This window comes from Nipponia nippon, unplaced genomic scaffold (genome assembly GCF_047370975.1).
Source record: "Nipponia nippon isolate SJK-2023a ecotype South Korea unplaced genomic scaffold, ASM4737097v1 scaffold_4, whole genome shotgun sequence".
Lineage (NCBI taxonomy): Eukaryota > Metazoa > Chordata > Aves > Pelecaniformes > Threskiornithidae > Nipponia > Nipponia nippon.
Genome location: NW_028262358.1, coordinates 4167878 through 4193886, shown reverse-complemented (window position 1 = coordinate 4193886; position 26009 = coordinate 4167878). Strand labels below are relative to the sequence as shown.

Below are 26009 nucleotides of genomic sequence, written 5' to 3'. Positions count from 1 at the left end.
AGTACTATTTTGAATTTTAAAAATCCTGAAATATTAAAAAGTATCTGAGAAGAAAAGGTGTTTCTAAGATGTTGGAAATCCTGTTAGGTGGCACCGTTCTGTTTTCCAGGCTGTCCAGATGATAGGTTATGGGTGATACTGAAGCTCAGAATTACACGATGACCATTGTGTTAGACTTATACAATGACTACAGTGCCCTCCGATTGAAGCAGGTTTCTTTTCCTATTCACGTTTATTTTACGCCTAAGTGAAACAAGACCTTAGTTTTATATGTTCTCTCTGTATAAATATTTCTCTATTTTTTTAAGTGTTCATGAAAAATGTGACAAGATGTCCACCAAGGTCACAAATGTAAGCATAAATAGCTGCAATTTAACATCGGTAGTTAGCAAACAAGATACCCTGGAGGTAAGGAGGCTGATAAAAAGAGGGCAGTGATGTATTAAAGATGCATTATTTGGGGGTCTATGGATATAATTTAGGCTTCACAATAAGGTCAGACTGATTTAATTCTCTCTGCAAAGGTCAGTCCGAGGCCTGGCTGTACTAACCTCTGTGCTCTCCATCTGTCTGCACTCGAAGCCAGACACTTTCAATAGGTGATTGTGTGTTCATGACTGGCTACAAACACATTGAAATTACCTCCAGGTCTAGGCCTCCAAAAGCGTTTACTTGGAGCCACCGCTGCCCCTGGAGTAGCTGGTACCTATGGAGCTTTACATTTGGCTGCTGCTTTGAAGTGTTGCGAAGACCATCTGATATTCGATTTCCTAATGTTGCAAGTGCCGATGAGTATTTGGCTTCATAAATGCGTCACTGTAGTGTTATAAACTCTTTACGCAGGTTTATTCTATTGACCCTTGAAACATGATATTTTTTTTCAGCACTGGCAAAATATAACAAAGTTAAGGAAAGGGGGGGGCAACCCAACCCTTACAGTATTCTCTTTCTCCAAAATGGTGAAAAATGCAGAAACTGGTGTTTGTGGACATCTTTATTTTTGATAGTCGACATCTTTTAAAAATCTTCCTCCATAAGCAGGGAATTCTTTAAAAATAATTGACAGGACAAAGTAAATATGCAATGTGCTGGTATCTGTTAGTCATTTTCTTGCTGCTTTTTTCACTTCATGCTAAACGTTTCTGAATTCTCTTTTCATTTTAAGTAGGAAACGGGTTTATTAATCTGAGAAAACGAGGCCAGTGAGTGCTTTGAGCTTTCAATATTTAGCTCACTGAAATAGCCACACACAGTAAATAGCACTTGCTTTCATGAAAAAAGACCTGTAAGTTTAGTGGAAGATACACTTATTCCTTTTAAAATGGAGTCCTATTTTTTACCTGCATGATTTGGACTAGAAGGTTATGAATTGAAACTGCTTTCATTTTAGGTAGAGGGTATTATGATTAATGGTGAAATCATATAAAATGGTGTGAAATAATTGAATGTACTATGCTAAAACAAACAAAAAAGGCTCTGCACAGTGCTCTTTCTCTCCGAGTTACTGTAAGTCTTCCTTATGTACAATGCTTATATGCACCTGGTTTCAGTAATTATTTTACATTCATACAGTAAACAGTTTCAAAAGTAAAAAAGGGGGGATCTGTTTTTGAACCAACAAAATCCAAGCCAAGGAATTCAGAGCTCAGGATGCAACTCTCCACCGAGTATCTCGTCCTGTGTTGTCTCAGGCCTGCCTACGGTGAAGTCACCTAAAAAGAGAGAACTGCAAGAATAATACAGATCATAAAGTAATTTTAAGTCAGATTTTCAGATTTCTGCCTGTTTTCCTCAGTTTAAATAACACCCTGGTAAACGAATTCTGATCTTAAACGATAAAGACTTTTTTTTTTCCAGCTATTGCTCTTGTGCATGATGTGTGCTGATGTATCAGAGATAGTATTTGGCTCTTGAGGCTGTTTCAGTGGCCCTGCTTTTTTAAGAGATGAAGGCAGGGTGAGAATCTGTGCAGAGACCACAAAAAGATTAAGGAAAGTGGTAGACTGTAAAACCCTAATTTTTTTTTTTTTTAGAATATTTGATGCCTGCCCCCATGCGCACGTGTCTGAGTGCGCACACGCACCTGTGCACACACTTCCATTTACTTTCTAAGAGACCGCACTGGTGGCCAGCTCACCTTTTTGCTAGGTTCAAGGGTTGCTGGAACACCTCATCCTTTGGAAAGCATGCTGGTGTGCTTGGATTATCCACGGGGAATCGCTGGGGAGTGACACAAGAAGTCACCCTGCTGTGAGATGAACACGCAGCCTCTGCGGGGTCCTGTCTCCCGCTGGCTGAAGAAGCTGGTATGTGAACTTGGGTTCTTTTCACTGAGTGGCTATGTTTAGGGTAATTACTATTTGTGGCATTGTTGTCTAGCTACAGGAGTATTAAGGTATTCATTACACCAACTGTTTGCTTTAAAATACTTTGTGGGTGCGCTTTTATTGCTCAGGAATGGTGCCAGATGGACAGTCCTGAGGAACAAAGTCCTCACGCTATCTACAGAGCAGGTATGGCACAAGCAGTGGCACATCAAATTTTCCTCCTCTCTCCCTCTGCCGCCAGCCTGGTCTCCAGAAGGACAAGCTCAGGAGGAAGAGGGCACCCAGAGTCTGTGCCTCTTCAGAGAAACCAACGCCAGGGCTACCTGCTGAGGCGGTGGATTTGGAGACATCGTATTTGACACACCTCCACGGGGCTTCTCCTGGAGGCTACTTGAGATCAGGCTCTTGGCAACTTCTTACAGTATCCGCTTTCCTAGAAGCGGAGGCAATTTTTGGAGCAGTTGCTGTCTACTGCATGAATCCACACGAAACAGGATTTACAAATGTTTCCGACTCCAGCAGCTAGAGCTGCAATATACCTTTTTGAATCGGTTCTATCCCTTCAATTAGGGGAGGGGTGCGGTTTCCAGCAAAGATTGAGAACCAGTGAGGAGCTGGCAATGTCCGTCCTTGTGTCAATACTGCAGCCGTTCAGGCAGAACAAAATACCTGTTGTGCGTGGTTCCTTAATGACAGTCCCCATGCTTTGTTTGCATCTGGCTTAGAGTGGCATACTGCTTATCAGATGTCTATTGTGGACTGCTTTGTACCACAGAGGCGGTGTCATACACGCTTTTCATCCCAAAGTCTGGCTGGCTTCTTGCTTTCCTGAAAAAGCAAGTTCAGGACAGGCTGAAAAAGCCACCGGTTCTGTCAGCTCTTGGGAGACGTGCTCATCTACCCAGCTGACACACTGTTTTCTAGAAAGCCTTAGCTGGGTCCTAAGCCTTAGCCACCACTAGCAGAAAGCACCCCTTGAAAGCTGAAACGCTTTCCTACTGCAGCAAAACAGCCCCTCTAGACCTCCCGCGGGCATCCCGAGAGCTGTGGGGACCGTATGGCAAGCGTAGTATCGGAGGCACTGGGCGCCACCATTCTGGGAGTTGGACTGCACTCGGATTTGGTATGTGCTATCAAACAAGGCAGTCGCATATCTGGGGCAAACTCACGTGGCGGAGTCGGATATTAAAACTACTTCCTTACAAAAGCTCTGAAGTCCCTGGTTTTATGCTATGGATCTGTGACCTGGAAGAGATTCTGTTATTTCTGTGCTAGAAGAACACCCACGCAAGCCTCTAAAACCAACAAACCCCTCTTTTTTTTTTTTTTTTCCTGCCTTTACCTAGTTAAAAAATAAACAAACGACTAGATAGGTGATTTCCCAGCTGTATTATAAAACAAAACTACCTTCCCCTAGTCTAACTCAGCCTGGAGTTATTTTAATAGCCAAGAATAAGCCTCTTTAAGTTAGAGGCTTTAGGCTGGAAACACTGACAAATGCTTAATATGACAATATTGGCAACTTCCACCGTAGGGTGTGGTGTTCTGCTGTGGCAACTTCTGCACCAGGGAAGGACCACTCACAGCACAGCACCGCTGCTTGTGCTTTGCTTATGTTCTGCACGCTCAAAAAGGGAAACAAAAAAAATCTGGGAGTTTCATAAAACCATACGTTTTTCTCAGCGTAGCAGGGAGTTCTGCTGTATGGACTGGCCTCACACTGCGCTCTTAGGGGCCGTAGGAGTTAGTTTAAGGGTTCAGGCTTATCTTCTCTCAAAGCTCGCATTTTGCTCTTTGAAGCAGAAAAATCTTATGCCACGAAAATGGGCAGCTACTTTTTGATCATGCACTCATAGCATTTTTTCATGTGAGATGTCACGTGCTCTGTCAAGCCACTGTATTCAAACTTCCTCTAAGATATTTCGTTTTTCTTAGCGACGAAGGACCAGTGATTTGAATTTTAATACTGCGGGATGATCTGTATGTGAGGTGTAGAACACCTAGGCGTGCGCTACGATACAGCTATTGCAATGAGCTCACACGGTTTGCGTGTAAATCTCGAGGCGGTTTGCTGTGCCCAGCCCTTCTAGGGACACTGGTGGACATTACAGGGGTGCAGGCCACTTTTATGCCATTGTTTTTCCCTTTCCTATTGTTAAGTTTTTGATTTCCCTCTTCTGTTGCTGTGTATTTATACTTCAAGTTCTAAGGGAGCAGAAAAGCTGCTCCTTGTTATTATTTTTAAGCAGTGCTTTTGAGAAGTCAGTCTTTTGGGGAGGAGAAAGCATCGGGTATTAGGCAGATGAGGACAATTTCTGCATTGCAGAATTACCATCTAACGTGTGCTTGTCTTGTGGGACAGAACTGTAATAATTCACAGCTGCTCCTGTCCTCGTGCTTCTTGCGAAACCCACTCCAAGTCAAGATCTTCCAGTTCACGTCCTCCACGTGCCTGAACCTGGCCGTTTGGTTTGCATGGCTCCCTGCGCTCCAGAAACGCTCTCCCCTCCGATCCATCGCTGGTAGGAGCAGAGTGTTTGGGGCAGGTTAGCTGAGCTGCTGTTAGGCAAGAAACAGAATAAACAGGTTAAAAAAAGTCTGGGTTCCCAGGTGCATAAAGCTGAAGGACAGCAAAGAAAGAACTCCAGCTAAGTAGGAGAGGAAAAAAAAGATGTTATTTTGTTCTTTCTGTTGTAGTGTTTGTGTGGCGAGCTGAGTCTCGGGGAGCGGCAGCTGCCAGCAGGGATGGGTTCCCTAAGCGCTCGCAGGGAGTCCTGCTCCCGGCGCAGACCAGGGCAGGGACTGCCCTGCTGTGGGACTTCTCTCCTGGGACGGGCAGAGGCCTCCTGCGCTCCGAGCTGATTGCAGAGCCTTGCCCCAGCAGCACTCGGGGAGGTCACCGAGTTTGCAGGCACTGGAGGAATGTGCTTTCGGCACTGGCACAGCTCGATGCCAGAGGAAGCGGTCCCGTTTGGTTCTTCTCTGCAAAAAGGGGGCAGGGGCAGAGAGAGGGCAAAGATGAATTTCTCTTGCGATGGGTACTAGGGATGCAGAGTGCTACATAAAAGCTGGGTAACAGAAACCCTTCCCTCCTCCCCTCCCACGCCGAGAACCCGAACAAGTTGCATATGCTGTTTTACCCGTATTTTGACGGCTCGAGGCACGCGTGGATCTCGGGCTAGCTCTCCATCAGGGATGGTTTCCAGAGCATGGTGTGGGAAGCGGGATCAAACTTTTAATCCCTGAAATTAAAAAGGACATCTTGTTTAACAGGGGGAAAAAATGCCTTGGGACGTTTGCAGATAATGGAAAGAAACAGTGGTTAACAGTGTGGACAAAGTCCTGACCTGAAGCGTGATGAACTGTACAAACACCTTTTGTACAGCTAGAAGTTTATAGCGTTCTGGAGCGTTGTTTATGTTACTATAAAAAAAGGTGAGAAAATATATTCAGTTACTTTCTGTTTCCCCCCATTGAGCAGATGGCAATTCATAGCTCAAATTGTTTTTTAAGCCATTTCACATTTTACTAATAAGTACAATGTGCTTTTCGACAACAAACCACGCTGAGGTACTTCTGCAGAGGTTACGTGATTGCTCGGGTAGCTCGGAGAGCAAAGACTTTATGAATCCTGTTGTATTACAAGGGCGAATGTTTTCCGCTCACTTCTCACGTGGTGGAAAACACAAGCTAAAAACTCTCCTGCTTCTTGTTTCAAATTATTTCTAATTTTGGAGGCCACAAATAATACAGCGTACTTATTTTAACTGCCTAGACTTGCGGTTGTTTCTACCGGCTATGTTCCTGGTAGAACAAACCATGCTTTTTAAGGAGCTGGATATTCTTTATATTTTAATTGTGTAAATAATCTGTGTAGATGGCCATTGGGAAAAGCAAAGAAATATTCAGCAGTTCTATTTCGGGAAGTTTTGGTGCTTTAGAATGAAAACTGTTACTACTGCAGGCATTGGAAAATTCTCACCATTGCATCCGTGGTTTTATCGAAACCTGTTAAATTATTTGAGTGCAGAAACAAGGAAGAGTGGGGTTTATTATTAATTGACACTCATTTTTAGCTGGCATGTGGTGGCAGGTCCTCCAAACAAACCCGAGCCACAGATTAGAGCTGAAAGTTTTGGAAATGTTCTAAATCTTTGTAGCGTTGCAGAAAGGAAGTGTAATATTAAACTGACAAATTGAATGTAGCTATTTTTTTCAATGTAATTCACAGTTTCTTCCTATTATTTTTTACTACCCGTGGAGATAAAGCAAAACAAATTCCTCAAAACAGAGAGAAATACATTTCCAGATACCTTTTCCCATTAAGTAATAGATCTCTCTCATACATATGTACTGTCAAATAGCTATCTGTTCCTTTTCTACGCCGTGTCTACAGCCAGAAGTGTTGGCTACCCAAATATTGCAGAACCGACTGGTAACATATGTGCCGTGTGCCTAGCTATAGATATGCGGGAAAGTATAGAATAATTAAGAGTCTGCATATATTATCTTGCAATTATAATTTTACATAATCTGTTATATAATTTCGAGGCTAGTACGCGATGAAAAAAATGTGGCTATGTCAGAATTCTTAGGGAGAAAAATAAAATCCTTGCTTGTAAACGTCCTGGCAGCAGAGGAGCACGCAAGGATCTGAAAGCAGGGGGTACAGCTCGGCGATGAAACCCACGCTGGCTGTTACTAAAAATGTCCCTGGCCTCCCCTAGGAGGGAAGAGGGATCCCTCGCAGCATTCCCGCTGCTCCCGCTCCGCAGGGAAGGAAGCGGGGAGGGAGGGAGCCGGGGGGGCGCAGGTGGGATGGGGCCAGCACCCCCGCCTCACGACATAGGTGATATCGGCCGGGGGGGGGGGCCGGGGGCAGAGCGGAGCCCCGCCGCACCCCCGCCCCGGCCGGAGACGCCTGGCAGCCGCCGCCGCCTGCGCTTGGTCCGGGGGGCGGAACCGAGCGGGGAAGCGGAGGAGAAACCGAAGCAGAACTCGGAAGGTGCCCAAGTGGCGAGCGCTGATTTACGGCAGCAGCCTCTGCTCGTTCCCAGCTCTCGAAAGGCGGCCCCCGGTCCCTGCCCGGTGCGGAGCGGGACGCGGGGCGGCTGGAGCCGCCGAGCCGAGCTGAGCCCGCCCTGCGCCAGCCTTCCGCGGCAGGAAAGCGGGGGTAAAACAGCGGTGTCAAAGCAGCCCCCACCGGGGCCGCTGCCACCGCTAAAACGTGTGTCTGGGGAGGGGCACCGTAAAAAAAATCGCCTAAACACGCAGGAAAACAACGGAGTTGCAAATAAGTAAATAGAATGCAAAGTAAATCAGATGAAAGCGCCAGGCGTTCATTTCCAATAAACAGCAAGCTTTATAATTTCCAGGTGTTGCGGAAAGCCGTTGTCTTATAGTTTATAAATCCCTGCTGGGGGGAGGGAGGGGGAGAATCTTCGGAGGTGAATGAAATATCAAATCACGAGGCTCTATGTAGATTTATGATTGCATAAGAGGCTCGATCGTTTCCATATATTGAAACGTGCTGTCCTTTCCGCGACTGCCCAGCCCTGGGAGGGAGAGAGACGCTCGATTCCGCCTTGATCAATGCTGACTGTGAAGCAAGGAGGAGGAGAAGGGGGGGACCAGGCTGGCACCAGATGGAGCAGGGTCTAGGGAAAGGTCAAGGTTAGCTCAGGCTGCTATTGAATCGGTTGCAGCCTCACAGATAGATCTCTGCCTCGGAGGCACCCACTGGGGCTTCTCAGAATCAAATCTAATAGAAAAGGCAGTCGCAGAATGAAATCGCTTCATCTGAATGCTAAAATTGTTATTAGGCTACATTAGAGAGATACCGGGCACGTGATTACCAAAAAAGGAAGCATGCCTAGCAGTTTGCGACTGAAATAAAAGCTGTGAATATGTTGATACCATCGGCAATGTGCAAGGATAATAGATAACAGGAGAGAGGGGCGGGGAGAGAAGCGTGCGTGTAATGAGCAGATTAACATATTGATGCCTATGTATGTATCTAGGTAAAATTATTTGTATAGGTGCATGCGCCTGCATCGGGGTATATTTGTAGGTACGTAGATAGCGGCACTTGACTTCTTGCGAGTCCTGCGGCGGCTGTGGTCCTCAGCGCTCTGAGGACGTTTGTTAATTGATTTGGACGGCAACTATAGACCGAGAAGCGGGAGCCGCCTCGGCGGAGAGGTTTGTTGGCGGGTCCTCGCAGGACTCCGCCTGCAGCCACCCTCGACTTGTGTCGCGGTGGCGTGTCCCGCCACTTTGATTTTTGATTTTAAGTCCTCGTGGAGGCACGGGGCTTGGCCATTGTTCCAGGCCTCCCTTTTTCTTTCTCATCTCAGGTAAAACTCTGCACGGGGATGTTATTAGGCGCAGACACATGTGCGCACACCCCACAGACTGGACACAGGAGCGTGACGCGAGCACACACATACGTGTTTGGAGCAGTGATGCCGTCAGCTGGCTTTCAGAGATCAAAGTGAGCTCTTGCCAGTTACCATCTCCTCCACATTACTGATTCTTTAACCTACAGCACAGCCGCATCTTAAAGAAGGATTTAGTCTTGTAAAATAAATGCTGGCTACACTAGATTAAACATGATGACTGCACTCCAAGGGTTAATAAATTTAGAATTAACAGATCATCCCAGCTTGATACAGCTACTATAGATGATTTAATATGCAGCCTAAGCAGGTTGACAGTCAGCTCACAGATGCAGATAAGATCAAACAGTCTCTTGATTCAATAGATTGAATGGTTGTACTGAGTGTCTGGAAGGTGAGTGACAGTACGTATATGGCAGGGGTTCTGGTAAAGAAGGGCTTCGATTCCCCACTGCTGTGCACTGCACTGGTTTTCCTTTTCTAGCAGTCAACCTTTTCCAGCAATCAAACCTGGAGTTAACATGAAAAAAAAAAATGTCTCAAATATAGTTCAGGAGAGTTATTTGAAGTTTTCAGTAATGAAAAGCTCTGCGCTTTAATAGTCATCACCATTACTATTACTAGTCCGTACTTCAGATTCCTTCTCCGCGGACAAGGCCATCACCACCCACTCCGTCCCACGGGGAGTCCCATCTGTCTGTCTGTCCACACGAGTCCCCTTCCCTGGCAGACCTAAATCCACAGAAAGAAGGTATTTCGGAGGCGCCCAAGTCAGCCCCTGGGGCTCGGCGAGCGCAACCCTGCCTTAACGTAACCTGGTGTCCAGAGGCTTCAGCTCCTGTAGGAAACCTCCATGGGTGCGGAGTGACGAAGACAATTCCCCCACTTTCCTTCTCAGCTCTCTTGCTTTTCTGGCTTAAAAGTTAATGCCTGCAGTAACTCTTCTGCGGTTTACGTTTTCCTTCTTGCTCTCCTGTCCTATTTAAACGGGAACGTAAAACAGTTCTCGTGGAGGCTGGTGAGCAGTGAGATGACAGAGCGGTCTCTAACAATTTTTATTATTTGATCAAGAGTAAAAGCTCCACCTGAACCATTAGATTTTACCGTATGACTACGTTTCCAGGCAATTTTTAAAATGCGTATTATGTATTCAATAGACCGTCACAGGTCTGAATTGTACCTTATTGTGTTATATGGGGCCACCACCACAGCGATAGGAATATTTGTGTTAAAGTTACTGCACATCTGAACGCTTACAAATTAGCCGTATTGTTTACTTCGGTGGGTTTCTTTAAATATCCAAATGCTCAGTCCATGGTTTTGACGAACGCCCTGCAAAACGCTGGTGTAAGAAGCAACGCTGCTTTGAGTTTACCAGCAGAGCCAACTCAGAATCCACATAAGATCGCCATTTCTCTTTGTGGTTTTTAAAATGGTCTCGTGTCCTTTTGCAAACGTTTACCTGTGAATTATACTTTCATTTTAATTCGGAAACTAGTGGTTCCTTTTCATTCCTCAGATGTCGAGTTAGAAAAGAGAGGGCCTTAGCCTGCATTTCGGACTACAGATCCACACGTGAGCATCCCCAGATTTTCCGGAGCAGGCCTGCGATGCCGCGCAGGGATGAGCCAGCCCCTTTCCCACCCCGCGCCTCGGAGCACCTCTCAGGTGAGCCGATGGAGGCGCGGAAATCTTGACCTTGTCATTAAGAGAGAGGCGGAATCATGCTGCCAGCGCTTCTCGGGGTGAACGAAGAGACCCCAAATTACCCCTCACGAAAGAAACGAAAAAGTAGAAAAGCACACAAAAAGGCGGCGTGAGCGAGCGGGAATGCAGGCAGGAGTTCAGAGCATCGGTGGGAATCAAAGGAGCGCTTTCCTTGCGGCCGTGCCCTTGGCCGGGGCCCCGCCGAGGCTGAGCCGCCGAGCCGGGGGGGGCTGGGGCGCGGAGGGGCCCGCGGATCCCCCCCGCGGCGGCGGTGCCGCTTCCCAAGGCGGAACCAGCGAAACCAGTTATCTGGCAGCAATTTGCATATTGATGGTGCCTCCCGCCGTTCTCTGTGATTGCTTTACAGGCAGGAAAGGTAACAGAAAAATATATAACCCCCTCTAAAAACATGGCAAAAAGGCTCGTATGCGCGCAGGGGCTCTGATGGAAGAGTAAGCCTTGTAAAGCCCGTGGTAGGAAATTTATTTACCAGTTTCTTGTCTTAGGATTTGCAGTCAGTTGTGTTTTTTCTTTCTTTTTTTTTTAAGTTCCGAGGCTGAAGATGCGAGATCTGTGCTTCTGTGCAAACTGCTAAAGCCAAGCACTGATTATTTCAGGGAAAAATAATTAGCCTCGTCATATTCGCTGAACGTATAGATCTAAGGAGGAGGCAATCGTTGGAGAATGGGAGAAGCATTCAATAGACGCTTTAAAAGTATAGTGTCATGGTACATATACTTTTTTAGTCCCACTCATAAGCAATGTACAAACGTGCAGTACGGCTTTGAATATAAAAGCTAATTAGGTCTTAACAGAGAATAGTTTCATTTTTATTGGCTTCGAGTACAACGGCTGGCTAAGATACACCTCAGCTCCGAGATGCTTTTGGCCTTCCTCGTAGGAACCGCCGCGGCTGCGTCCCCATACACCCCTATCCCCGTACATCCTTATCCCTTCAGTTCTGGGTAGCACGAAGCAGGGTGCCAGGGGTCTGTCGCTCCCCTCTTCCCCCGTCCTGAGGAGCCCTTCAGAGCTGTTCAGGAGAAGGGGATCGCAGCGGACCACATCGCTCCAGCCACATCTTAGACCAAACTTCTCCCCGCTGCCGGTGGGGAACAGCACTTAAAGGCTGGTGCTGTGACATGGCCTGTATTTACCCTACGCTTATCTATAGCGCCTATCACCGTGACGTCAGAGGGTGGCGTATTTCAGCACAGATAGTCTATGGCTCTCTCTCCATGTGTTTACATCTACTTCTCTCTCTCGAGGCGCTCAGATGCTGTGTAACTTAATACGATAGGGCAAATTAAAGTCTAAATTGTGAATACGTTAATTTCAGTATGGTAATATCAAACATCATATGTATTCCTGATTTCTGTATTTAATTTCCCTTGCCCTTTTTTTTTTTTAAATGCTGGGGAATAGTTGCTCACTGAACAATAGCATTAGTACAATAACTCCCCCAAGCCCAGCATTCACGCTTAATGCACATCAGCTTTCTACGTAATGCTATACAATATACTTGCATGTTATTTTAATTGAGTGAAATCTTATTCATACTGGTGGTAGAAGGCATTCTTTTCACTGCAGTCAGAATTCATACTGTACTGTAAAAATTATATGTGCTGACAATAACAAATGGTGGCAAAACTATCCCAACTGCTCAAAGAAGTGGGCTCTTATCACAGGTTATTCACCACCGCTCCCGCTACCTCTCAGCGCTGCATCTTTCCGTGCAGCTTTGAGCTATATAATAATTTATTCTTCTGACTACAGAGTTGCATTAAAATATTATTGTAAGCATTCTAACAATTAAGCTGAAATTTTGCACGGAATAAATATGGCAAAGAAGAAACTCCACAGTAAATCTGTCCTTATTTTCAAATGCAGAAACAGGTCTCTGCTATCTTAACAATTAATTCTTTTTCATCGAGATCCTCACACAAACTACGTCACGTTCTGCAAAGCATGTGCATTTCTTCTTTGCTAAAGCTAAAAGCTCCACCTAAATGTCACCTGAAATAGTCATATAAAACGAATATAGAGAATGATGATTGTGTACGTTAAATTTCAGTTCAATCCATTCTAGGCGACTAAAAGTTGAAGCTCTAAAAAGCAATGTAATACAAGTTATTTACAAAAGATGTTAAGGCGCCAATCTAACAGCATGCTTGAGTACGTGCTTGCTTTAAGCATGTAAGTACAGCTGATGTCCCCAAAGATAAATATGTGCTTAAGAATTTCGCAGTACCCCAGGCCAAGTAGATTCCTCTGGCAGGGGATATATCGAGCAGGGTTAGAGGAGGAAAATCCTTTTTTATTGCACTGTCCTTCTCTATTGTCCCTCCTGCCAAGCGTGCTAGGAAGAAGGGACTGTGTTCAGCAGCATACAAGAAACCAGCTAAATCTTTCCTCATCCTGTGTAGCAAAACTGATTTCTCAATGGAAATAACTTCTTTTTGATTGCTGATATTGGGTTTCTCGGATTAGTGAATTATTTTTATTATTCTGCTGGGTTTTTTTTAAATTATTTGAGGTATAGGTGGATTTATTCTTCAAGACAAAATGTTTGCAATTCTTCCTTTTCCCGCCTGCCACATCCAGAGTGGGGCTTTCCAAGATTTCCTCATAGGGAGAGTTTGAGCCCCTTGGATCTAATCTTGCACAGAAGTGTGAAAAGCTTCTCCTTATGATCCTAAGAAGATCTTGTTCATAAACAACTGCCATGCTAAAAGATCGGTAGTCATCCCACAGGTTTTATTTGGTCAGGATCAGACCAAGCCTGTCCGGCTCTCCTGCCCTTCTCCACTGATGCGGCCATACTTTGGAGATGAGGTGTGACTGTGCCGTTGTTGGACGCGCTGCTATTCTAAACCTCGCGTTACACGCTGTTTGTTCCTCGTTTGAACCTCACCAGGAGTTTGCCTCTGCGAGGCTGGGAGCCTGGCTTAACCTTTCCTACCCCTGCAGCTTGCTCATCACTTCTGAGTTCAGCTGCCTCTGTGCCGGTGAGTGCTGTCTCCCCGTGGCCTCAATTGGCTGTAATTCTTTACCTTGCACGAGCTGGGCGTCTCCCCAAACTTAGCAGCTAAAGTCAGAAACCGAATCAAAAAAGATGTTTGCATCACTAACCTGTCTTCCTACTGCTCACAGCCCTGAAGCTAGCGACCTGCTTAGGTAAATGACTTGGGATCTCTGCAGTGACTCAAAGGGACCAACTTCTCTGTGCTTGTGCCATCATCAGTTTCTGTGAGGCCAAATAGAGCAGCCCTGATGAATGGGGGATTTGGATGCGTGGAACATCTCGCTGAGGAGAGTCTGGCTTCTCGCAGGGCTTTGTTTCAGAATGACTTGCACGCGATAACCCTGCGGTGGGAGAGCCCCATGCCGGAGCCTGGCTTGGTCAAAACTCTTCCCAAAACCGATGGAGATGCTGTTCGTGAGTTCAGGCGTGCAGCGTGGTGTCCCTGCTCTGTAACCGTTCGGTGAGGTGGGCACGGAAACTTTGTGGGGTCTGGCTCTACGAGAGCAATCTGTTTGTTCGTGGCCTGTGGCTCATATTTCTAACCCTGGGCTTGTCATCGTTTTCTGTTAGGGTCAAGGAAATTTCCAAGTCCGCATCTTAACCAACCATGCGCGCTCCGGCTTACTGTGATTTGAGGTGATAAAAACCACCTCTAAGAGAAGTTTAAAACTAGTGAAAAGTGTTACGGAGAGCAATTCTCAGTAAAATCCTTTGTAACACAAAGTGATATTTAAGCTTATGCTCGATGTTCAAAGGTGAGCGGCTCGTCCCTTTCAAAGTGATGCCAATGCACACGTGGGACTCGCTTCCACACATTTTGGGGGGGGTGTAAGATAAAGCCCAGGAAGATGAAAAAATTTTGAGAAACTGTTAGCAAAGATGATAAAGTGACCAATTCTCTGCCAGATGTTCTCCTGTCCCTAGCTATCCTTGCTGCATCTATAGGTAATCGAGTTGACCTATATGCTATACTGTAATGCGCCAGAGCTGAGTTTTGGGTTGCGGGTTCAGTGAGCGCCTTCCCTGCCCGGCATCACGGTTGGTATAAAGGGGCCTGAGAGATGTGCCTCTGGCAGCGTGTCGCGATGCAGCTGATGGACAAAGCAGACACCTTTTATGAGCTTTAGCTCCCTCCTCTTGGAGGCATTTACATTCTCTTTATCTTACACATTTAGGACTCTGTTTTGAGATGGATTTAAGTGCCACTTCTTGTTCACGGTCCTTTATCGGTGTACGAGTACGCATAGGTGGGTAAGCGGGGCACGTACGCCCCGTGAACTCCTCTGGGTAGCTGTAGCTTTAACTTGGCTCCCTATATATATATGCTGTTCAGTATGGAGCTGCAGAAGAGCTAGAAGTACCAAATTCATACCCTAGATGTCAGTAAAAGAAAAAAACATTAAAACCCATTAAAAATCGTTTTATAAAGGTCTGTGAATCAAGCAGTGGGTTAGCCAATTATTCATAAGATAATTCCCTATATGGACTGACAGTTTGAGTCCCAAGTTTCAGCTCAATCAAATTTACACAGCCCAAGTTATAACCTCTTCAAGATGGGGATTGTAACAGGAGCGCTGACAGACCTTAACTACTGTGCCTCTTTAGTCACGAAAGCTCAACTATTTCACTCGTGCGGTGCTGCTATAATTAAGACTGTATGGATTTGCATTATAGGTCAGGTTCTGGGAGGTTTTAAATGCCCATAGTTTAAATCACGTTGGCTTGAAACCTAGGATAGAAACCATCAGGGGCACGTTACACGTTTACTTATAAAATGATATATAAATACTAAACATACGAAATGACAAATAGCCAAGTAAGTACTAGAGCAGTGCAAACGAAAACCAGTTTGGTTGAAATCAAACGTTTGATTAAAAATGAGATTTTATGGGCATTTGCTAGTGCTTTCCTCTGCCTGCCCATGCACAAACAAAACTGTTTGTACGCTTTAAAGGGAGGGGTTTTGCTGTTTGGAAGTCTGTTGCCTGAGCGCTTTGTGTCATTTAGTTTATAGTCATCCCCAGAAAGTCGTCAAGGTTCAGGGCTCCATCGTGCTAGGTGCTGTGCAAGCAGAGGCAGGCTGAAATCCCAGACCTTGCCGAAACCCATGGAAAAAGTCTCCCCAAGTTCAGGGTTTTATTCTGGGTCCTCCCTAGGGCAAGCCAGTAACGAAATCTTTCTGTCACCTGGCGCTCAGATGTTTTGTGATCCTGCACGGACTCGCTGCTGTGCTTGCTAGTAAGCGCTTGCAGAATCGGAGTTTATTTTGAGCCTTTATTAAAAAGGGAAGGGGAAAAAAAAAAAAAAAAAAGAGGAGAAAAGGAAAAGCAGCGTGCCCAAGTTTCTCATGCGGGAATACTAATGCACGTACTATTTCTAGAACGTGCAAGTCCTCTGCTCGTTCACGGGGAGTCAGCCTGGTATGGTAAGAGTTCCACCCACGTCGCCTCCGCCTGATCGAGACTATCAAGACGGTGTCGGAAAGCACCCCGTGCGATCTGCCGTTATATCGTGCAGCCCAGCTCCGGGGAACTGGCAGAATTTTGGAATTGGTGTTTGGTCCTAATGTTCTGTACCGAGTTGGCAAGTGAGATTCCTGCTCTGAATGAATGACAGTTGGAGCTTCGAAGCAGGAACATTTGCCCACCAAAGTTGCTGAACTCACCCACTGCCAAGTCTGTCGCTAAGTGAGCAGATAGGCAGGGACAGCAGCACGCCGCGCGAACCGTGTCGCACTCCTGCGCGCCTTCGGGTCCCGATCCTGCGCGGGAGGACCGCATGCCTGCCTGCGAAATGGAGGAAGGCCACGCTTCTCAATTTTAGGCGGTTTTATGTCCTTTTCTACAGCAACCTCTAAGCATCTCACATGCTCGAATGGAGGATCGCACAATTTTTCAGGCACAGAGCTGAGGCGTGAGGAAAGGGACAGATACATTTTGGCAGATTTAAACGTTAAACTCATTTTTACAGCGTACGTGTTCTCAGTTGGGCACTCTGCCCTCCTGCTGCGGGTTACTGCCCGTGCCCCGGGACGGCAGCGTGGGATGGGTGCCCTCGGCTGCCCCAGGGCGTTACCTGGGGGCTCAGGGCTCTGGTTCCCATGGGACAGATTGAGGCGGGACGGCCGCTCAGCTGAGGAGGCAGACCCTTCTCCGAGGTTGGCTTTCCCCTCGGAGGCAGCCTGAAAAACCACCGCGGCCCTGGTTTCAGCGCGTACCTCGGAGTTTGCCCACACGCGGCGGAGATGCGGGGCCACGTTTCCTCCGGCTGACTTTGCTCTGGGGCTGGCAGTCCCTAGCCAAAGAGCAGCTGATGCGGCGGCTGAGGGTGACAGCAGCTCAAACCGCTGCAGCAGGATTGCGGGGCATCCTCCGGGGCTCAAATCAAAGAAGGGTGGTGGAGGAGCAGAAGGTGACGTGCAAGTTTGCGGGAATCCTCCGTGCCTGATCCCTGGGCTGGCTTTTGGTGCTGGCCTGGGTTTGTTTTCCCCTGCCCTTCCAATCTGCCAGCATTTCTAGGCGTTAGCAGTCAGTATTTGAGCATTTCTAACTGTTTTTAGCTGCCACGTTCGCTAGCTTCATTAGTATAACCGAGCAAAGCGGCAGGGCTGGGCAGTAGGTACAGGCAAGGCTGAAGCTGGTCCGTGGGTCGGAGGGGCGGTCGCGCTGGAAGCAGGGGGCTGCAGGAGGAGCAGGGCTTGGGGCGCAGCGGGGGGCGCTGCCCCGGCCCTGCCTTTGCCTCCGGGGCCAGCTCGGGGATCGCCCGCCCCCCGGGCAAGCCGGGGAGGGTCCCCGCGGGGCCGACCCCGCCATCGCCAGCCTCTCGGCAGCGCCGGGGGCCATCGGCCCCCCCTTTCCCTGGGCTGTCCGGGCCGAGGCTGCGGCCGGCGGGGGGGGGGCGGACCCGCGGAGCCCCCCCGGCGCGGAGCGGGCTGCGACGGGGCGGCGTTTCGGGGGGCCGGGGGGGGGTTACCCCGGTCCTGCGGCCGGAGGTGGCCCGGGAACCCTCCCCACCGCGGAGACAGCGCCCCGGCGCTGGGGCTGAGGCTGTAGCGAAGTCCCTGGCAAGAGCTGTTTGTTGACCACATTCACGTTCAGAGCCCTGAAGCTAAAAGCACTTTACACCATAAAATAAAAGCACTGTCTTTTTTTCTAAAAGGTTACGTCTGGAGGCCACGCTGCTCATACTTCATACAGAAAACTACTGAAAGGGCTATGAAATCCTCTATGATTTACACTCCTTCTCAGTGCATTAGGATATAGATCTACTCGACTCTAAAAATACTGTGGAGTTTCTAACCGACGTGAATATATGTGCATTATTTCAGAAAGTCTGTTAGAAAACTTGTCAACACATTATAAAGCATAAACCAGGACTTGGCCATTAAATACAGAGATCAGAGACAGAATATATACTGCAGGAAGTACCGAGAAAAGTCCCTCCATTCAAAAAAGGTCTATTAGCTAAAAGTTTACACACAATATACACCAAAGGGTTTAGAGAGAGCCCGTGGACCGTAATTACAAGGCATAAATGGAATCAGTAAGGGCTTTACGGTCCCCAACGCAGTTAACCGGGCTGCCAGAAAATAATTTTAATATTGTCATAATTTATTACCCACCGAAAGCCACATCAAGGATTGTAAATATAGTTACTTTGTGTCCACGACTGCTCGTTAAACAGCCTCGTTCCCTTCCCCTAAAAATACAATAAAATACAAACCCACCTGCATTATTAATCTGCGGTTATGCCGTGTTAAAAATGTCTTCTGACTCCTTTTCTTTCTCGAGGTTTGTTATCTCCCCCCAATCACATGACAACGCGAAGGGCCGGGGGGGACGGCGGGGGGAGCGCGGCACTACTGCGATCAAACGCTAATATTAATAATTATCCGGCCGGGATGAAACAGTGTTTTTTAAGGCAGCGAGTTCCCATTTAATTCGAGGCATTTTACGGTGCTGGAATTAAGGGCATGCTAATGGTAGGAACATCCTCGCTGCCATTCATGAAAGCATCTGTAAAATTAGCTCCTGACTGGAGGTTTTAAGATGCGGTCTGGGAAGTCACCTCTGGAATCTCCAACAGGGTACGATAATAAAACAGATTTAGTTGTAGCTAAGTGCTTAATTTGCCATGATTTTTTTTAAAGAAAAGGAATGAAACGTTGTGGGTTATTTATGGGGAATAACCGCAGACAGGTATCCTGGTGCAGGTTGGCTTCCGAGAGCGCGCAACTGCGTAATGAATCGTAATGCCGAGGACTGTTAGCTGTGAACCACGGAACCTTTCAGGGGTAATAAAGTCATTACTTTTTACATTGCAGCCACCTTGAAGAGCTTTGTACGTGCCATTAGGTATAAATCAAATCCCATATATACTTCTCTCCCCTACACGCACACGCGCCTGTTTATAGACGTTTCGCACATACGTGCGGCGGCCAGCCCCGAAAGGCGGCGTGAGCCCCGGAGCAGCTGGCTACTGTCACCCGCCGCGGGGCCCGCGGGCAACCAGGCAGGGCGGGCGTTTGCCTGCCGCCCCCCAGCAGCCACGGCGCTGACAGCCGCAGCCGGGCTCGCCCGTGTCCGTGGATGGGGGGGGTGGGCGGCAGGCCGGCACCGTCCCACGCCGGAGCGACTCGCCCCGGCCCCTGGCAGCTCGCCACGCCAACAGGTCCCCGGCCGCCGAGCCCCGGCCTCCGCCCGCCCCCTCGGCTCCGCCGGCGGCGGCCGGGCGATCGCAGCGCTAACACCGTTCTGACGCCGGCGGGCGGCCGCTCCGCGCCCCCGGCCGCCGCTCGCCTCCCGCCGCCGCCCGCCGCCTCCGTCCTGGGCGCGCTTCTCCCCCTCGCACTCCTTTGGCAGCCGCACTTCGCTCCAAGCGCCCGTTCGCCTCCGGAGCTTATTTCTACCGCAACCTGATCCCTCCCCGTGCCGGCAGCCTCTGCCGCTCTCCCCGTCCGTTTTCGGCGAAGTTGCAGCCGCCGCCGCATCCTCCCAACTCCGGCCGCTCCTCGCTGCCTCCCGCCGCCTGGGCTCCCCCCCGCCCTCCCCGGTGCCAGCCGGCGGGCCCGCGTTCCGCTTTCGCTCGGAGCCCGCGGCTGCGGGCAGGGCTGGCAGCGCCGCCCGGGCAGGGGGGCTCCGGGCGGGCGAGAGAAGCCCGCGGCGCGGGGAAAGCCGCGGGGTCCCGTCGCCCTCCGCTCCCCCTCCCTCTCCTCCCCTGCCTGCCGCCTCCTCGCTCGCCGAACTGCGCTCGCTTCTCCCCCCCGGCCCGCCCCGCGGCGAGGCGCCCGGCTCGGCGGCGGGGCAGGGCCCGCCGCTCCCCGCCGAAGTTTCCCGCGGGCCGGGCCCGGCCCAGCCCCCGCTGCCCCCCAGCTCCCCGCGGGGCCGCCGTCCCCCGGGGACGGGCCGCAGCTCCCGGGAGGAGGGGACTCCGCGGCTTCGGGGGGAGGGGGAGGGGGGGAGCGGGGAAGCCGGGAGCCGGATGGCCCCCCCCCCCTGCTTTTCGGGTGGTCTCCGGTCCTACCTGGCCTCCCCCAGCTCCCCCTCCGCCCGGGCACGGCCCGGGGCCAGCCTGCCCCGCAGCCCTCCCCGCCCGCCTTTCGCTCGGCCGATGTGTTTGCTTTTCCAGCGGGGGTGTGCGCGCTGCCGCTGCCTGCCTGCCTGCCTTCTCCCTCTCCCTCTCCCTCGCCTCCCTTCGCTCTCCCCGCGGGCGCCTTCAGCCCCCCCCCCGCCCCTCTCCCGGCGCCCCTCCGGCACCCCGCTCCTCCGCGGCCCCGGCCGCCGCCCCCGGCCCCCCGGCCCCATTGGGCAGCGTGCGCCGGGCGGCCGGTGCGCCCCCCCCGCCGCGCCCCCTCCCCTCTCCCCCCTGCGATCACTGTCCATTGGCTTGTCCTGCTCTCTTTTTCATGTCCAGCCCCTGATGAGTGTCCATTGGTGTTGCCTTCGCCTTCCCTCCTCCCCTCTCCCCGGCTTGCCCTGCCCATGTTTTGTATGTCTCTGTCCATCCAGGCTCCTGACGTTCAAGTTCGCAGGGACGTCACGTCCGCACTTGAACTTGCAGCTCAGGGGGGCTTTTGCCATTTTTTTCATCTCTCTCTCTCCTTCTCTCTCTCCCTCTCTCTCCCTCTCTCTCTCTTTTTTTTCCCCTTGCACAAAAAAAAAAAAAAAGCCATGACTGCTATCCCACAATTCATCTTCCCTGCGCCATCTTTGTATTATTTCTAATTTATTTTGGATGTCAAAAGACATTGATGAAGATATTTTCTCTGGAGTCTCCTTCCTCTCTAACCCGTCTCTCCCGATGTGAACCGAGCGACTCACAAGCCACCGAAGCCACCAACCCACCATGTCGCGCCGCAAGCAAGGCAAACCCCAGCACTTAAGCAAACGGGAATTTTCACGTAAGTAACCCGGAGAGCAATTTATTTAATTTCGCCTTCACGGATTTAATTTTTAATTTGAGCGAGAGCAGGGGGAGGAAGGGGAAAAAAAAAAAAAAAAAGAAAAAGTGAGAGCGAGTGAGCGAGTCGGGGGAAAAAAAAAAAAAATGAACTCCACGCCGGCTCGGGATTCTCAGCATTCCGGTTAATTTCTCCCCCTCTAATTTAATCACCTTGATCACTTTTCTCCTCTTTCGCCCCTCGCCCCCCGCCCGCCAGCGCGCCCTCCCTCCGCCCCCGCTCCGCTCCCTTCTCCCCGCTTTCCCCGCTCTTTGGCGGCAAGAGCGGCGGCTCTCGCCCCGCCGCCGGCAGAGCCGCCCCGCTCGGGCTAGGTGCGGGGCTGCCGCGGGAGGAGCCGGCCCAGCGTCCCGAGCAATTCCAGCGGGAGCGGCGGGCGGGACGCCGGACACCTTGGCCGGGCGGGCGCGGAGCCGGCGGGCGGGCGAGCGGAGCGGGGGGAAAGTCCGGCTGCCGCGGCCCCCGGGCTGCCCGGCGGGCTCGCCCCGTCGCCCCGCGGCACCCTCTCGGGGGGAGGGGGGGGGGGGCCGGGCCGGGCCGCCCGCCTTTTGTTTCCGCCGCGGGGCGGCCGTCCCGCCGCTCCCCGCCGCCCCGGGCCGGCGCCGTGCGGGGCTCCGCCGCCCCGACCTCGCCCCGCGCCCGCCCCGCCGCCGCTTGGGCTGGGGCTGGGGCGGGGGGCGGCACCGGGCGGGCGAGGGAGCCGGCAGCCGGAGCCCAGCCGCCGCCGGGAGGGATTCCCTCCTCGCCCTACGCTTCGCCTTCCTCCCGCTCGCTTACTATTTTTTGGAAGATTTTCAAAAAAAAAAAAAAAAAGTGGAAGTGGATTTTGATTGGGAAAAATCTCGTGTCTGAATGTTTACAAGCACCGCGTGTGCGGGGAGCCTCCTGCCAACAAACACAGGCGAGAGCGAGCCCGGGCTGAGCACACACACACGCACACGCACGCACACACACACACACGCTCGCAGCCGCACACTCGCCAGCCGGCCCTCTCCTCCCCGCCGCACTGCAACCCCGAACCGAACCCGCTCGCTCTCCCCGGGAGAGAAAAAACCAAAGCCCGAGCCCCACCGCCCCGGTGCAACAAAAACTCTCGGGCTGCCTCCCTCCAGCCGCCAGCACACACACCAGGGCTAGATGCAAGATAAGCGGGAGCGCTCTTTGCACAACAAAAGGCAACTCGAGCTGGAAAGGTTTGGGGCGAGGGGGGTGGGAAGGAAGGGAGAAAAAAAAAGAAAAAAAAAAATCCCCTTTTCCTCGGGGTGAGCCGGGGGGAAGGGGAAACGCTGCATGCTGCTCCTCGCTCCTTCTTCTCCCCCCTTCTTTTTTCTTGTTCTTTCTTTCTTTCTCTTTTCCCCCCATTCCTCCCGGCGGGTTTTGTTCCCTCCCGGGGATGGCAGAAAACCCAAGGCGATTTCTCCCTGCCAACCATCCCCGGCTCCTTCTTCCCCTTCGCAAAAAAAAAAAACAACCAAAAAACCCCCAAAAAACCAACAAACCCCAAACAAAACCAAAAAACCAAACAACCCCCAACCCCCCCCCCCCCCCCCAAACTTCCCGCTGCGATCTCTCCCCCCCCGGCTGCCCAGACGTTTCCAGCCGGGTTCGCACATGGAGCCCCCGGGCGAGCCCCCGGCTCTCTGCCCGCCGCCGCGGAGCTCTGCCCTGCCCCAAGTTTTGCCCTAAAACCCGGGAGGGGCTCAGCCCCTCGCCCCCCTCATCCTTTTCTCCCTCTTTTCCACTTCTCGAGGCTTCTTTTTTTTTTAATTTGAATCACCCGGCGCTGCGCTGGGGCAGGGGCTGTAACGCGCTGACGGGGGTGCGGCCCCTCCTCCCCGCCCGAAATGGGGTACGGGGGGGTCCCTTCCCCACGCCAGGACGCCCCGGGAGCGGGATGCGGGGAAAGGGGATCACGGCGGGGGGCTCCCGGGCGGGCGGGGATCCCCGCGGCTCCTCTTCGCTCCGCGGGCCGGCGCGGAGTTTCCGCACGCGTGGGGCGGGAGCGGCGGCTGGGACGGGCCCCGGGGGGGAGTGGGGGGGCTCCCAGCGGCGAGAGCCGCCCCGGGGATGGGGAGGGAGGGGTGGTGGGGAAGGGGTGGGGGGGAAAGGGAGGCCGGGCTGGGGGAGCGGGGAGCCGGGGGGGGATGCCGTGCCGTGCCGCGCCGGAGCCGGGGCGGCGGGCGGGCTGCCTGCCCGTTTCGGTCGCTAGGAGGCACAGCGAGATCAAACAACCGGGCAGACCCGCGAACTTGAACCTGGCCGGCTCCTCCGCTGCCTTCCCGGCCGGCGGGAGGGGGAGGGCGCCCAGCTCCCTCCCCCCCATCCCCCCCCCCCCCCCCTTCTTCTTTGTTCTTAATTTTGCGCGGAGTTTGCCTGCTCCGGGTGATGCTCGCCTTCCTCCTCCCCGGGTTTCCCCCCACCCCATAACGTGTTGGCGGTTCCCATCGTACCCCCAAGTGTGTCCCCCCCGCCTCCTCCTTCCTTGCACCCAGCCCAGGACACAAACTTGGGATTAAACAGCCCCTTCTCCATCCTTCCCACGCCACGGTGCGCGGAGATGCCCCGGCAGCGCAGATGCGGGGCATTTCCCCGCACCGTGCCGTGGCCATCCCCTCCCCATCGCCCCCGGTACCTCCTTTCTCCCGGCACTCCAAAATCCATCCCGCTTTCGCCGAAGAGACGGTGCGGTTGTTTTGGTGACTGGGAACGGGGAAGAAGGGGGGAGTAGGAGGGCGAAGGGGGGGAAGCTGAAAAGACATGTTGGTGGAAGGGCAATTTGCATGAAAAATAGGGACGGATGATTAGGGACCCAGGCAGGGAATTTTGATTGCCCCAGAATTAAAAGACGCATCCTGCAAATCAGTGGCGAGACCAGGTGAATTGTATTTTGGCGTTTTCTTTGTAAACCCGGTATTTTCTCTCTTGTTTGAAAAGTGGCAGTAATAATACAAACATATTTTTGCTGGCTCTGCCTCCGTCGGGAGCCAAATGTTTTGCAGAGAAGACGGTACCAGCCGTATTTCATACATTAGTATATAATTCTTGTTAATTAGCAATAATTTACGTTAAGAGCATAGAAAATGTTGAGGTTACAGGTTTTATATCTGTACATTTGATCATCTTGTTATTTTCAAGAACTTTGCCTCCTATAAAATTAATTAGGTGAAATGTGGAGGTGTAATCAGCAACCTCTGAATTACCACTTCATTTCCTGGTTTTGATTGTAAATCAGCCCAGTCGCTACAGACTTCAGCAAAGTCTATTTTTGTTTAGCGCTACTTTTAACTGTCTGGTGTCGAAGCAGCGGGTTACCTTCCCCGGCTAAATAATACTGACAGCGTCAGAAAGAAATCAGGCCGCGGGAAAACATTATAATTGAGTAATGATTATGCAGAGCTCCTCGCTAAGCCGGTTGTAAGGGGAATACGGGTTATTTTGTGCCTTTTGCTGCGGAGAGTTGGTGAGCTAGAAGTTAGATGTGCAAAATACCTTTGTCTGCGGCGTGCAGCGAGCTACTGGTGGAATCAGTCCTGCAATAATTCCCTCCCTCGGTCCGAACGCAAGGAACGGCCGGGGAGAAAACCGCCATAGCCCAGCAATCCCGCAGAAACACCCTGCTCCTCTCCCGGCTTCCCGAGGAGCGTGAAATGCACGTTGTGCGTCTTGGCTTGTCGGTCTGTTAAGTTCAGAAGAAAACCCCAGCGATTAAGACATTGTTTTTATTAATACGAATGTAACCTTCATATTCCTGTGGTTGACCTTACGTTAAATTAGAAGTAGTACTAGAGGCAAGAAATGATGGACTGGATCCCGGTGTCCTAGTTGGAGCTGAGGTACGGCGAGGTAGTGTGCTCTTTCAATATTATTTTACGCAGCACAACTGGGAGCTACTCCAGATCTTCCTCCTCAATATTCAGCCTAGGTAGGGTTGAAATAAATTTAACCTGAGTTCACTGGATTTTTGCACTTTATCAAAATCAGTTCCAATATCGTGCAGTCAAATTAAAATCTATTTTTTGATTCTCTGTGGCTTTAAGTTCATTAAATGTGAAATTGGCAGCCAGCTAAAGAAGGTCAGGCTGATTAACTGTTTAGGAGTTGTATTCTGTCTCGCTGGCGTTACCTGGCAGCGTTTTGAGGTGGGTTGTGTTTGTAGTACCCTCTCCTCCTGCTCGCCGCTGTCAGCGTGCGTCTTGTGTTGCGCAGGTAGAGGAATACCAACGCGCTGCTGCTATTTATTTGGGTTTTTTTTTTTTTTTTGCCTCGTGAAAAGCACTAGTGGTGGTGACTGCACACAGATCGCCAAGGTATTTCTCTGCAAACTTAACCCCAAAAAAAAAAAGCCAACAGAAAAGAGAGCGGCGTCTGCCTCGTTAGAGCATCCACTGACGATTCTGTGAGCAGAAATAGCCTCATAATGAAGCTTTTTGGAGCTCATTCAGAAAATTTGTCAACTTTGACAACATTAGGCAAGGTATTTTGAGTTTAAAGAAGGCACTTCTCACTGTTGCGAGGGAATGTGGCAGTCGCTTGGCCACGCTGGTTTTTAGATGCTGAGGGCCACCAGTGTGAACACGTTCGAGATAATTTAGGCATTCCTTTATTTCAGGAGGAAAAAGGAAAAATGACTAATTGCCTTGTTTCCTTAAGTGCTAAAAACCATCCCATCCAGCTAATATCTCTGGGTGGAATCGGTTGTGAATTCGATATTTAGTCGAATCCTGAGGAGCAGCTGAAAAGTGAGAGGTGCCTCCCCCCGCCCCGCAGGCATTTCTGCTGCATTTGCTTTTTCTCATTTCGGTTTCTGCCATTTATTTATTTATTTATCTGCCTCGTCCCCTCCCTCCCCCACAAATAACTCCCGGCTTTCGAATTTTTCAATTGGAAGCCGTAAACGGGCTGACAGGGAGAGGGACACAAATAAAGACGTATACGTACGCACATGCGTTGTGAGGGCTATACGTGCCCGGTGTGTCGGGGCCTGGGTGTGTGCGGCCATGCGGTCTGGCTCTCCCTCTCTTTTTTTCTTTTACAGGCGCACGTGCTACCTGCGCGGCCTGTGCAGGGAATATGCAACGTCTATCGGTTCAAACACC

The 26009-nt window shown here is 50.8% G+C and overlaps 1 protein-coding gene and 1 long non-coding RNA gene across 8 annotated transcripts in view; one reads left to right on the top strand and one right to left on the bottom strand.

Annotated features, from left to right (window-relative positions):
• Positions 1-976: 976 nt before the first annotated feature.
• Positions 977-18489, bottom strand: LOC148053069 (uncharacterized). Of its 4 annotated transcripts, none has more exons than XR_015708278.1 (4): positions 18184-18489; positions 5468-5569; positions 2138-4886; positions 977-1712 (listed from the first exon to the last, which is right to left on the bottom strand). It is a non-coding gene; the product is annotated as an uncharacterized LOC148053069 (long non-coding RNA). The 4 variants fall into 4 exon arrangements; XR_015708280.1 differs by having other exon boundaries at positions 977-1726; positions 4660-4886; positions 18184-18469; XR_015708279.1 differs by having other exon boundaries at positions 4660-4886; positions 18184-18466.
• Positions 18490-20410: 1921 nt separating this feature from the next.
• Positions 20411-26009, top strand: part of BCL11A (BCL11 transcription factor A) — a 78237-nt gene continuing 72638 nt past the window's right edge. Inside the window, exon 1 of one of the 4 annotated variants that reach the window (XM_087775011.1) lies at positions 20411-20856. In XM_087775011.1, the coding sequence (XP_087631137.1) occupies positions 20802-20856 (55 nt within the window). In that variant the 5' untranslated portion in view covers positions 20411-20801. Of the gene's footprint in view, positions 20857-22002; positions 22107-26009 lie in introns of those variants that run through there. The other 3 variants (XM_087775010.1, XM_087775014.1, XM_087775013.1) reach the window with 3 other exon arrangements.